Source organism: Colletotrichum abscissum, assembly GCF_030869225.1.
Source record: "Colletotrichum abscissum strain IMI 504890 chromosome Unknown Scaffold_14.1, whole genome shotgun sequence".
In the NCBI taxonomy this organism is placed as follows: Eukaryota; Fungi; Ascomycota; class Sordariomycetes; order Glomerellales; family Glomerellaceae; genus Colletotrichum; species Colletotrichum abscissum.
In genome coordinates, this window is record NW_026850032.1 from 1,049,806 (window position 1) to 1,061,416 (window position 11,611).

At 54.0% G+C, this 11,611-nt stretch overlaps 3 protein-coding genes across 3 annotated transcripts; 1 reads left to right on the top strand and 2 right to left on the bottom strand.

Annotated features, from left to right (window-relative positions):
- Positions 1 to 392: 392 nt before the first annotated feature.
- Positions 393 to 1,615, bottom strand: CABS01_06913 (farnesyl pyrophosphate synthase; the record flags this gene model as incomplete). The annotated part of the gene is made up of 2 exons (XM_060540278.1): positions 393 to 1,332; positions 1,506 to 1,615. The coding sequence occupies 2 exons, from the start codon at positions 1,613 to 1,615 to the stop codon at positions 393 to 395; spliced, it is 1,050 nt and encodes a 349-aa protein (XP_060403962.1).
- An 892-nt stretch (positions 1,616 to 2,507) lies between these two features.
- On the top strand, positions 2,508 to 4,706 carry CABS01_06914 (tetratricopeptide; the record flags this gene model as incomplete). Its single annotated transcript, XM_060540279.1, has 4 exons — positions 2,508 to 2,587; positions 2,662 to 3,225; positions 3,291 to 3,423; positions 3,483 to 4,706. The coding sequence occupies 4 exons, from the start codon at positions 2,508 to 2,510 to the stop codon at positions 4,704 to 4,706; spliced, it is 2,001 nt and encodes a 666-aa protein (XP_060403963.1).
- Positions 4,707 to 6,235: 1,529 nt separating this feature from the next.
- CABS01_06915 (uncharacterized protein) lies at positions 6,236 to 7,059 on the bottom strand (the record flags this gene model as incomplete). The annotated part of the gene is made up of 3 exons (XM_060540280.1): positions 6,236 to 6,747; positions 6,805 to 6,874; positions 6,940 to 7,059. The coding sequence occupies 3 exons, from the start codon at positions 7,057 to 7,059 to the stop codon at positions 6,236 to 6,238; spliced, it is 702 nt and encodes a 233-aa protein (XP_060403964.1).
- Positions 7,060 to 11,611: the final 4,552 nt, after the last annotated feature.

The window sequence follows — 11,611 nt, forward strand, 5'->3', positions numbered from 1 at the left end:
CATTTAACATGTAAGATACCCGGATGTCGATGCGACTAGCATGTCGGTCTGCAACAAAAAGCTTTTGGAGAGGGAACCCAAAAAAGATGGCATATTTTGTTTTGTCTAGTCATCTTATCTATCGGACTAGGCCATCTTTCTAGTCAGGAACGTTTTTCTTTTGTTATCTCTTAATACGGAAACTTTTTCTTCTCCATACTTTCTAACGGTTCTATTGTTTGAGTTGGTGTCATCATCGTCAATCAATTGGACTCTGGTATCTATCTTCTTTCTCTAATTTGTTTTCTTTTCACGGCTCCATTTGTGCCACACGCAGAAATCCATGATGCCCGCCAAACAGAAACACGCGCGCCATCTGCATTAGTACCTATACTTTGCGGTTTGGAAGTAGTTTATTTGGAGCGCTTGTAGATCTTGGCCAAGAAGATTTCAAAGATGCCCTTCTTGAGGCCCTCGCTCTCGTCAATGTTGTTAATCATGTCCTTGATCTCGCCGGCGCGCTTCTCCTCGAACTCCTCGAAGCGGCGCTTGAGCTCCATGTCGTCAAAGAGCTTCTTGATGACGGCCTCCTTGGCCTTGTCCTTTTGGCCGTAGTTGTCCTCGAGGATCTTGCGCTGCTCGGGGGTGGCGATGGCGAGGGCCTGGTTGACGAGCCAGCTGCACTTGTTGTCCATGATGTCGGTGCCGATCTTACCAATGTGCTCGGGCAGGCCAAAGTTGTCGAGGTAGTCGTCCTGGATCTGGAAGTACTCGCCGAGGGGGATGAGGATATCCTCTGCCTGCTTGAGGTTCTTGGGGGTGGCGATGTTGAGGCAGTGGAGGGCGAGGGCGACGGGGAGGTAGAAGGAGTAGTAGGCCGTCTTGTAGACGACGATGAAGCGGTACTTTTCCATGGAGAAGTTGTCGAGGTTGACCTTTTCCTCGGGGGCGGTGAGGAGGTCGCAGAGCTGGCCGAGCTCGGTCTGGAAGGTGACCTCGTGGAAGAGCTCAAGGAGGTCGACGTAGGAGGCGTGCTCGCGGAAGAACTTCTTGAGGAGGGTGTAGATGGCGGCCTCGAGCATGAAGGCGTCGTTGATGGCGACCATGCCGACGCCCTCGTGGCGGTACCAGCAGGGCTTGCCGCGGCGGGTGATGGAGCTGTCCATGATGTCGTCCGAGACGAGGAAGAAGGCCTGGAGGAGCTCCGTCAACCAGCCGAGGGTGGCGGCTTGGAAGTACTCTTCCTCGGAGAGGGGCTTGTCGAGGAGGAGGGAGACGGAGTCGGGGACCGACATGCCGCGGTTGCATTTTCCGCCGAGGGTGTTGATTTCAAGACTCTGGCGCACAGGAAAGCTGTTAATCTTTTGGTGTTCTTCTTCTCTGACAGTTTCTCCCTTTTTCTATTGCCATTGAGAATGAGGAGGACGCGGCACACATGCGCTCACGCGCATAGCCTCATACCAAACCATTGAGACAGTAGAGTAGTGTCCAGGGGTCGGTGTGGCTAAATGCTTGCCTTCTTATACCACGCCAGCTCCTCCTTGGGAAGCTTGTACTTTTCCGCATGCTCGAGGAGGACCTCCTCGAGCTTGGGGAAGACCGACTCGAACTCGGTGAGGGTAGTCTTCTTGGCCATCTTGTTCTGATTTTGCGGTGTGGTCTGAGGCCGGCTCGGCGGGGTGGCTGGATTGGATCAGGGGTTGCAACGGTCTTTTGGAGGCGTTCGAGGTTAGCGACGAGGGCGAAAACGGAGTGGAGGTATCGTGGGGAAGAGGGGAGAGAGGGGGAAAGGAAGAAGCAAGGAGACAAAGGTGGACGAACAATGGCAGCGCGAGTGGTAGGAAGAGGGAGACAGAGAGAGGTTGGTTGGGAAATTTACTTACTAGGCAAGTTTGCGATAGCAATCCGAAATTAATGCGCCCGCGTCAAATTAGAGCCAACTCGTACAAGATGAGAAAGAAAGTGTACCCCTCATCCGATCTTCAGTTGCTATTTTGGCAGGCGGTGGGGGGGCGATTTCCCAGACGGTCCCTGATGTTGCCGGGATAAGTGGGGTCTCGGGATGACAGGCGACCCACGACATCCAATTGACTTCCGCCTCAAGCACCATGGCGGGGTCCCCATTACCTAAGCTCACCAAACTTTACTGGATTGGCCGCTACGCACGCTGCGTTGCTCACCGTCGCGGTCAAGTACACCGTAGGTCACTTTAGCGTCGTCGCGCCCGTCGCGTGGTGGGAATCCTTGGGTGGACCGCTTCCTTTTCTGCCGTTAAGCTTTACTACGTCAGGACAAGGAAACACAACATTCGCATCGCCAATTCCAGCAACCCTGCATCTCTGTATCTCGTCTCACAGCCCTCACTTTGCGCCTTGAAGCTGTAGACAGTAAACTCTAGAAGCGACTGGTCCGTACGTTAGCTAAGGGCGCTCAATTGGACGTTGCTTCGATTTACTCCCCTACGAATCGGAACCTGTGCGACGACAAGACGACCCAGCTCTTGCCCCTCTGGCCGGGGATGCGCAGAGATGTCACTGAACGAGAATGAGCTGTCGCAGCTCCGCGAGTCTCTGCAGGATGCTGTCGTCAAGTGCTCCGAGCGGTGCCTGTACTCCTCTGCGAAATGGCAAGTTTCTCGAGGACCCATTGCGAAAGAGACTCCACGGCTGACCTCGATCCCAGGGCCGCAGAGCTTCTCAACGCCATACCCGAGCCTTCGAACGACGCCGACCCTGCCGTTACTGATACCCAGCACATCCCGACGGTCTTCACCGTGAACGCTGACCCCGAGGAAGCCCTCCTCGAGGCCAAAGAGATCAACAAATACCTGCTGGCCAAGACCCTCTTCGACTCAAGGGAGTTTGACCGCTGCGCCGCCGTCTTCCTACCCGATTCTATACTATCCGGTGTTCTGAGCTCCAATGCAGATGGACCGCCGGGGGCGTCCAAGGGGAAGTCAAAGTCAAAGACGAGAGGGGACGCCGAGACGACGAGAAAAGCCGGCGGCAGCAGCACTGAGCTGCCCCGGCTCAGTCAGAAGAGCTTGTTCCTTGCCTTGTACGCAAAGTTCATGTCCGGGGAGAAGCGCAAAGACGAGGATTCGGAGATGGTCATGGGACCCCAGGACCTAGGCAACATCGTCAATAAGCAGTTGAATGCTGTCAGCCGGTTCCTCAGCAACTGGTTCGACGAGCGGACGACGGATGACGGGGATATCCTCGGCAGCCAGGGTTGGCTGGAATACCTGTGAGTAGGCGGCAAATCTTACTCTTCTCTCATCTCCTCACGTACATCTGCTTACCGTGGATAAGATATGGCATGGTTCTCGCAAAGGAGAAGAACGAGGACAAGGCGATGGATTACTTTGTGCGAAGCGTCCACCTGTACCCTATGAACTGGGGCTGCTGGCTGGAAATGACCCAACTCATCTCCCGGATAGACGATGTAAGTTTTTGATTCTGTCGATACGCCCTAGTCGCCAGATCAAGCTGACAAGTGCACAGTTGAGTCGGATTGCCGAGCACCTCCCGCAAAACATATTGTCCTTCATCTGGCACCTCTACACCTCGCTCGAGCTCTACCAGGCTACACCCGAGCTCGCCAACTCGTTGGACTCACTACTCGGAATCTTCCCAAACTCATCCTTTCTTCTCACATGCAACGCCATGCTGTCATATCATTCAAAAGACCTCGTTGCCGCTGAACAACATTTCAGTCGATTGCTGTCACTCCACCCCCACCGACTAGAGTCACTAGATCACTACTCCAACATTCTTTACGTCATGAATCTGAGGCCAAAACTTGCGTTCCTTGCGCACCTCTGCTCGAGCATCGACAAGTTCCGGCCAGAGTCTTGTGTAGTGGTGGGCAACTACTACTCACTATTATCTATGCACGAAAAGGCAGTGCAGTATTTCCGGCGAGCGTTGACTCTTGACCGGACATGCCTCTCAGCATGGACACTAATGGGTCACGAGTACGTGGAGCTGAAGAATACCCACGCCGCAATAGAATCGTATCGACGCGCCGTCGATGTCAATCGCCGGGACTACCGAGCTTGGTACGGCCTTGGCCAGACGTACGAAATGTTGGAAATGCACACCTACAGTCTATGGTACTACAAAAAGGCAGCCGGGCTTAGGCCCTGGGATGGAAAGATGTGGCTCGCCGTTGGATCGTGTCTGCAGAAGATGGGGCGCGACCAGGATGGTATCAAGGCGCTGAAAAGAGCTTTGCTGGCAGACGCGTACTACGACGTTGGAAGCAGCTTCGGAAGCGGAGGGGATTTGCTCAACGGCCGTGGCGCGACAGGTCATCTGGACCCGGAGCTGCTCTTCCAGATTGCAAGCATGTACGACCAGCTCGGCGAAGAGGAGGAATCAAAAGCCTACATGGAACTTTGTCTCGCTCAAGAGGGCGGGGAAGCCGCGGACAATGTCTTGAACGATTCGATCGCCATACACAACGACTCGCCAGGCGCATCTGACGACGAGGGTAACGGTGATGGTCGCAAGGAGGGCGGGAACGAGGGAACTGGTGTCACGGCGTCGACGAGCAAAGCGCGAATGTGGCTCGCGAAGCATGCCATGCGGACGGCGGACTACAAGACGGCCAATCGACTGGGGACTGAATTGACACAAGATGGCTTCGAAGTTGAGGAGGCCAAGGCTTTGGTAAGAGAGGCTCGGGTACGCATTAGGAATGCGGAATTAGGCATCAGTCCCTGAGTCCGGCATAAGCAAAGGCGGCACCGTGAATCGCCTTGGTTCCCAGAAACCTTCGCATACGACAGGCGCACAGTACGCCATGAGGGGTTGTTGACACCACATGTTCATGTCTACCGGGCCCTCACAGACAGATGAGGCGAAGAAAAGGGAGTGCTGATGGACTCGGCGTATAATGATTGTTCAAGTATCCAGGCGTAAAATAATGAGATACCACATGGCCTCGGGAACCTAGCACCTTGTGACTCTTCGAGTGTCGTGAATCCCACTGGAGACCTAGGAACTGAGATTTTCCCCGTGGGCGTTAGTGCAAGCGAGGCAGGTAGGTTTATACTTCCTCGCGCAATCGCGGATCCAAATCCGGCACGGGCCTGCGGCGCCGTTCCCGCCTCCACGTTTTCCCCTCCGCGTCTTATAAAGACATCCAAATATCTTCACGGGCAGGCCGCAAAAACCCCCTACCCACGCATTCCACGACGTTTCATCAAAAGCCACGCACAAGATCTCACGTCACCGTATTAGACGTTGAACGAGGCGAGCGGGAAAGAGATATACGACACCTACCGGTAGTAGTCGAGAAAGAAGGCGGGCGGGGGGGAGGTCGGGTTTGGGTTAAGAGCCTGAATACGAGAACACCCACCCCCCCGCCAGCCCAACACGTCTTTACACCCCTACCCTCCCACGATCACGAATACGCCAAAAACGCCCGCTTTCGTACCTAGACGATCGATGTAAGCTTCTTCCCGCGGGCTACGAACCACGTGCTTGGCTCGTTTTTGCCGGGGGTCGTGGTGCGGAATACGAAGAGCGTGCAAGAGCGGGGGGGTTAGGAAGACCACTAGATTATTCAGCACCCCCCGTTTCGCCCATCGTCGTCGCAAACTACACAGTATGGGCGCTGTCTTTTTATGCTCCTCGCTGGCGCAGCAGAGATTCTGCCTTTCTGCGCGGGTTCCTTTGTTGCTGGAGAAGCTTCTTTTTGGGGTGGGTGTATGTGGTCCCGCAGCCTGCTTTTGGTCGGGGCCACAATCGTAGTTCGATGCCTTGTGTAGCTTGTGGTGTGAGGGTGTGTTGTATATGCAGTCAGCTGCCCGAGGTTTTGAATTATTGATTCTTGGCGGACGTGAAGAGCTGCGTTATTCACTGCAGCGGCTCTTATCAAGTCGTTCCCTTATCGACCGACCTATCACCTATCGAGGGGGGAAAATCCGAACTTTGAGGTATGCTTTCTTGTAAGGATTGCTTCTAGTGATGTGCTGACATGTTTGAGTAGGTCTGCTCTGAACTATGATTATCATTATTTTCGTAAGGACTGTATGTAACCCAATATGGCAAATCACTCCCTAGACTCCCCACAGATAACCGCCGTTGTGTCCTAAACTTCAAGAGTTGCCATAGGGTATCGTAATAAAAAGCAAAGATGATTATCCGGTGTGTTCACTCTTCCAACTTTTGCCGGCCGTAAATGAAGGTGATGAAAGTTAAAAGCCAATTCGTCAGACGTACTCACTCCCCAATTCCACCCAGTCGGATCAACCCAGGAGAGCGAGTAGGACAGCAACCAAAGCCGCACCAGCACCAGCTTCAACCATACCAGCCGCGTTCGCGGGAACCGTGACGGGCCTGGTGGTCGTCGGCCCGACAGGCGTATTGGTGGGGAGGTTGGTGACGGGCGTGATGGGGGTAACGGGGGTAGTGCTGGCGATGATAGTCTCGGCGGGCGGCGTGACTACAACAACGACAGTCGAGGTGCTGTTAGGGTGGGGGTGGTGATGCTCGCTCGTGGGTTTGGGCGGCTTGGGCGTCTCCTCCGAGTGAGTCGGGTGCCCCGTAGGTTTGGGAGGTTTGGGCGTGTGCTCGATGACGGTGGTGTTGTGGTAGGTCGGCTTGGGAGGCGGGGTGTGCTTGGTGGTCTTGATCGTCTTGACCGTCGTGCTGGTGATCTCTGGCGGGCAAGAAGTGGTGTTGACGACTGGCGGCGGGTAAATAGTCTTGGTCGTGGTGTATGGTGGGGGTTGTCTGGTAGTGATAGTGCAAGGACAGTCTGTTCTCATGTCAGTACGGCAGCAAAGCAGAAGTCGATCGAGGCTGGTCGACTTACTCGTGATGGTAAGTGTCGTTGCCGTGGTCGCCGTGTAAGTCACGTTGTGATGAACAAAGGTAGTGGGCGACTTGATTCATGTCAGCTTCGCATTCTGGTCTCCTGCATCAAGTCTTCGCTTTTCAGAAAGCTTACAGGACAGTATGTCTCATAGGCTGTAGTTACCACAGTCGTGTAAGCGGTGCTGATATCAGTCCCCCAAGCCTGCGCATAGGCTGCGAGCCCCGCTACAGACAATAGCTGGATGTATCTCATCGTAGATTGGAAGCGAGTGTCTCTGATTCAAGCGAAGGTGTTTCTGCCAAAGGCACGCTGCAAGTTGAGCGAAGGTGATGGGCAGATGTGTGAGGTTTAAACGATGGTATTCAGAACGATACAATACAGCCAAGCCAGGCGATCGCTCCCCTTATGTATCGCGGGGGCGGGGTCATTTCTTCGTGAACATATTCATCGTGCAGAAGAATGCTTTGGAACCGGTACTTACACGGCATGGGATGTTTGCCTCGCCGTGAAAACGATGTTGCCGGGCATCGCCGCCCTTGCTCAGTCGGGCGTATCGTTGCCCGCCTTCCAACCCCGAATTCGGTTCTTTGCGTCTCGGTTCTGATGGGCAGCTGGTACTGATGACTGTACGCACCTTGTAGGTGGCGCGCATCGCCGTGCCAGATGTGGCCATGAGGCAGGAATGTGACTCCGTCCCGGCAAGGTGGACGGCGAAGATACGAGAAAGTCCTGCCCTGTCATGCTTAGTCGGGAATGGCGCCATTGCTTTCGCCGGCAGAACAGCAGAGGTGGGTTGAGGGTTTGGTTCTCGACCCTATCCTCCTATTGGGCCGGTCACTTTATTGAAATCGTTTTGGGCAAGTGATTATGCGATGGTAGGGGTCTAGCGGTGACAGTTCGTGTCATCAACCACAAATGCCTCTGGTTTTAGATACGCATCGTGAAAACCCGGCTGGAAAATGTCTCCGGAGTGACTTATTCGACGCCAGAAGCTAAGCATCTTATCAAAGAATGGTGCAGAATATGAGTCTTTACAGAACAACGTTCCCTCGTGTTCGCCTCTGTAGCCTGGCCGCAAATACTATGCTGCTCACCAAGTTGCCAAAAATATATTCACCTTCGGCCGACGGGTTCGGCTGCTTGAATAAATCGCCTCGTGATTTGACTGAGGCCAATTGAACAGATCAGGGCGTCTCAGCAGATGGTGCTGTATTCGACGCTTTGGAATGTATGTGAATCTCTAAACAGACAAGCTGACTGACACGGCGAAAACGCGAAAAAGAAGATCACAACCAGCGCTTGCATAGTTGGCTTTCTGAGCAGTGCAGCAGATTGCTAGCACTTGTAGCTGATTTCTAAGAGGAGTTCTCAAGATGCTCCCTCAGTGCGAGCTACGCCTCCAGGCATATCTCGAATATCCTGGTGTATCTGAACGAGCCGTTGTTGAGACTAGGCAAAACGGCCGGCTTGCAGTCGGATTTTCGCAATTCTGCGCTGAGGAAGAGAAAAGAGAATGGTGATAAGAAAAGCAAGAGAGATGGATGCGCAAGTGCTAGAGTCAGCACAACACAGCTTCCATGTCCTCTTCAGGCAGCGCCCGTTGCCGCTGAAGCTGTAGAAGCAAACCCACTTGGCATGCAGATTATCACATCGCGTAACGATGGTGTTTGTGTGTCGATCAGTCTCTCGCGCCGGTCTCTGGATGAGTAGAGTCGAGCATCGATACCGGCCAAAACCCGGCCCTAACAACGACAGCCGGGTAAATTCATGCTTCAGGTTGGATGGAATCGGTGTCCGCAAGATACGCCTCAACAGATCCAAGTGATAAGGCAGCTATCAGAGCAGCAGCAGGCGAACCTTGTTCTCGCCAGTTCCATAGTGAGAGTGCCAACGCTCCTGCAGACTTGGTTGAGAGATGGCCACCTGAAGCAGGGAAATGCCCCTCCACCCAAACAGTTACAATCTTGCGGGGAGTCCTGCTGTCAAAGTCGGCCTCTGTCACGTTCTCGCTTCAAGGTTCAGGGTTCATGGTGCTAACGGTCGTCGGCGCCAAGTTTCTTCTTCGCAGGTCGAGAACAGTTTCGGGTTTAACGGAGTGGCACCGGACAGACCTCGGTCGCGAAGTTCTTCGCCGTTGCGACACCGGTGACGCGCGCGGTGGACAGACGGGTGGGCAAGGCATCCACAACCAAGAAGACCTGGCGTGAAAGGTTTTCTTCCTCGGCAGTTCGTGTGGTTGGAGTGAAGTTTGCGAGCACTTCTTGGTATCCGTAGATGGCAAAATGGCATTGGTTGTGGGAATAGCTTGCGGGGGAAGAGGAGCTTTAGAGCCAACATAGAGCAGAGGGCGGGGGATTCGATGGGCACAATGAGATCACAGCTCGTCCCCCGCCTCGCCTTGGTGACGATAAAGAGCTTTCCGGCAAGGTCTTGCGACACTGAATCCGCTTCCAAGGCTGGGTGGGTAGATGGTGATGCTGCTTGGGGGCCGCTGCTGGGACAATCCGAGGCCAGAAATCCAGATTGCGGTGTTCCACCGACAGAACTGCAACGGGGATCCGGTGGAGAAGGATTCTGGCGATGATGGTGTGAGGGAATTCCGACATCAGATGTCCAAGGCCAGAAGCCAGTTAGAAACTGGCTGAGAAATCAGTTGGCAAGCCAAGGCGCAAACGGAAGGTAAAGCAAGGTGAAGAGTCTTTTGAGACTGGAGAACTAACTGGGATGCGCTAGAGCAAGAGGTACCTTGTTGTCGGAGACGAAGGTTCCAACTTCCGTCTCGGTGCCGTGGTACTTTGGCGTAACCGAGTTCCGTCCCATCGACGGTTCCTGCATTGGACAGAACTTTGCTGAAAATGGGCCCGCCGGAGCCCCGTTCTCGAACGGACCTGCCTTCCGTTTAGGGCTGGCTTGGCATCTGACGGTTGGTGCAGCGAGATACGTACCGATTACCAAGCACGCGGCCTGCGCTCCGGCTTCCATGAACTGCGTAAGGTAGCCCAAGGCTCGATTACCTTACGCAGGTCGACAGTACCTTAGTGTACTCAATCGTGGCAGTCGAGACTGGAGCGGTTTTCATTGTTGGCAGCCACGACTTCACGAGCCGTTGCTGCAGCCTGCAGGCTCTTCATCACAAGTACGTACTGTACAGTATTCCTTCCGCAGTGACTGCCCTAGGTGCGAACTGTCCGGAAAGTGAGCGATGATCAGTGGAACCGGCTGCGGTCGAGAACAGCCCCGTCCCAATGATCATCTCAACGGGCCGCCAAGGATATGCGACATGCCAATGCAACCATTACAGACGAGCCCAGACAATGGAAACAATAGGCAGCGGCACCGAGCAGCAAAAGCTTGCTTCCTCGTTGCTGGCCACTCGGTCACGGTATCCCGGGAGCAAGCACGTGTGTCTGTTACTGCCCGAGACCAAGTCGGGGAAAGATGCTCCAGTGGATAGACAACACAGACGAGCAACCGATCTGACGGTAAAAAGAGATTTGCAGTACATCTCTCACCTTAACCTACACCTTAGATATCACCTTAATCTGCCTCCTTGCTACACTACCTTGTAGTCCCCAGCCTTATACTGGGTAACTTATGGGCAATTATTCAGTCCAATTATTCAATATTGGCTGTTGTGAAATGGCAATTTCTTCATACTCTTCTTCTTCTTCTTCTGCTTCATGTGTCTCCTTGTATTGTGTACCTCGGTACTATTAGTCAACAAGGTCCATGGCTGAATGGATAGCTCGGCGATACTTGAGTCGTCAACTGTAGTCGCAAGTCGCGACATGTTGGTGGCGTTGAGCCTACGCAGTAAGCTGCGTTGCCCTGCAGGCCTGAGGCACTATGTACAGATGACTCAGGCTGAGGCAGAGGCCAATTATCGGAAAGAAACTTTTGGAAAAATCAGAAAGTTCCAATTGACTGAACCTGAAAGTTCAGGCCATCGAAATATGCAGGCACTGACAGCATGTGCGCGCACTGCGTGAATAAACTTGTTCATCGCAGGTGAGGAGCGCCGAGAGAGGAGGGGGCAGACCGCAGACGTCGGGGCAGTGTCCGGGAACCTCCGCCTAGTACCGGGAACTGCTCACATGTCGAGACGTTGTTAGTAATTGAGGCGAAGTTGCTGTATTCTATCTATCACTCCAACGACCTTCCCTCAGTCCCCAGTACGGCCTCATCTACAGTGCACGGGACACCACACACTCGGGCTGTGATCGACAGGTACAACCCACTTTCCTTCCCCCTTCGGCCACGCTCCATCACACCCTCCTTGCGGCTTTGCCCTGACATCTTGTTCCTGGTGCCAACTTTACAAGTTCACACCAGCGGTCCAGGTCGACAACCTTGGTCTGAACCTTGCTCCCCGATTCGCTCACAAAGCTCAGAGCCTCCAGTCTGGCCGTTTCTTCCTTGAAGTTTCTTCTCCCCTCTTCCCCTCCTGGACACTTTCGGATGTACCTCGCCAAGCCCTTCTGGCCAGCAACGATTCCTCGCCGATGGGGTCTGCCAGGGCACAGAGAGGCATTTTCCGGCGTCGTGGCATCGCCTCCGTCACAGGAGTCTGAAGGATTGCCAACCGAGATGGTTGTCGTCCAACGACTGATGTCGTCGTGTTTTCTTTTTCCTTGCTGAGTGAGCCTTGGCCTCTGTGCTGTCTGCTCCAGTGAGCGCTCTGGTCTCCCATCCCCGGAAACGCCTGCGTTGCCAGCGAGGCCGTCATCTCATCTTTACAAACGTTGGCTCAAGTCGTTGCTGTCGTCTGGTTCCTTGGTCCATCACCTGCATTTCATCACATTGA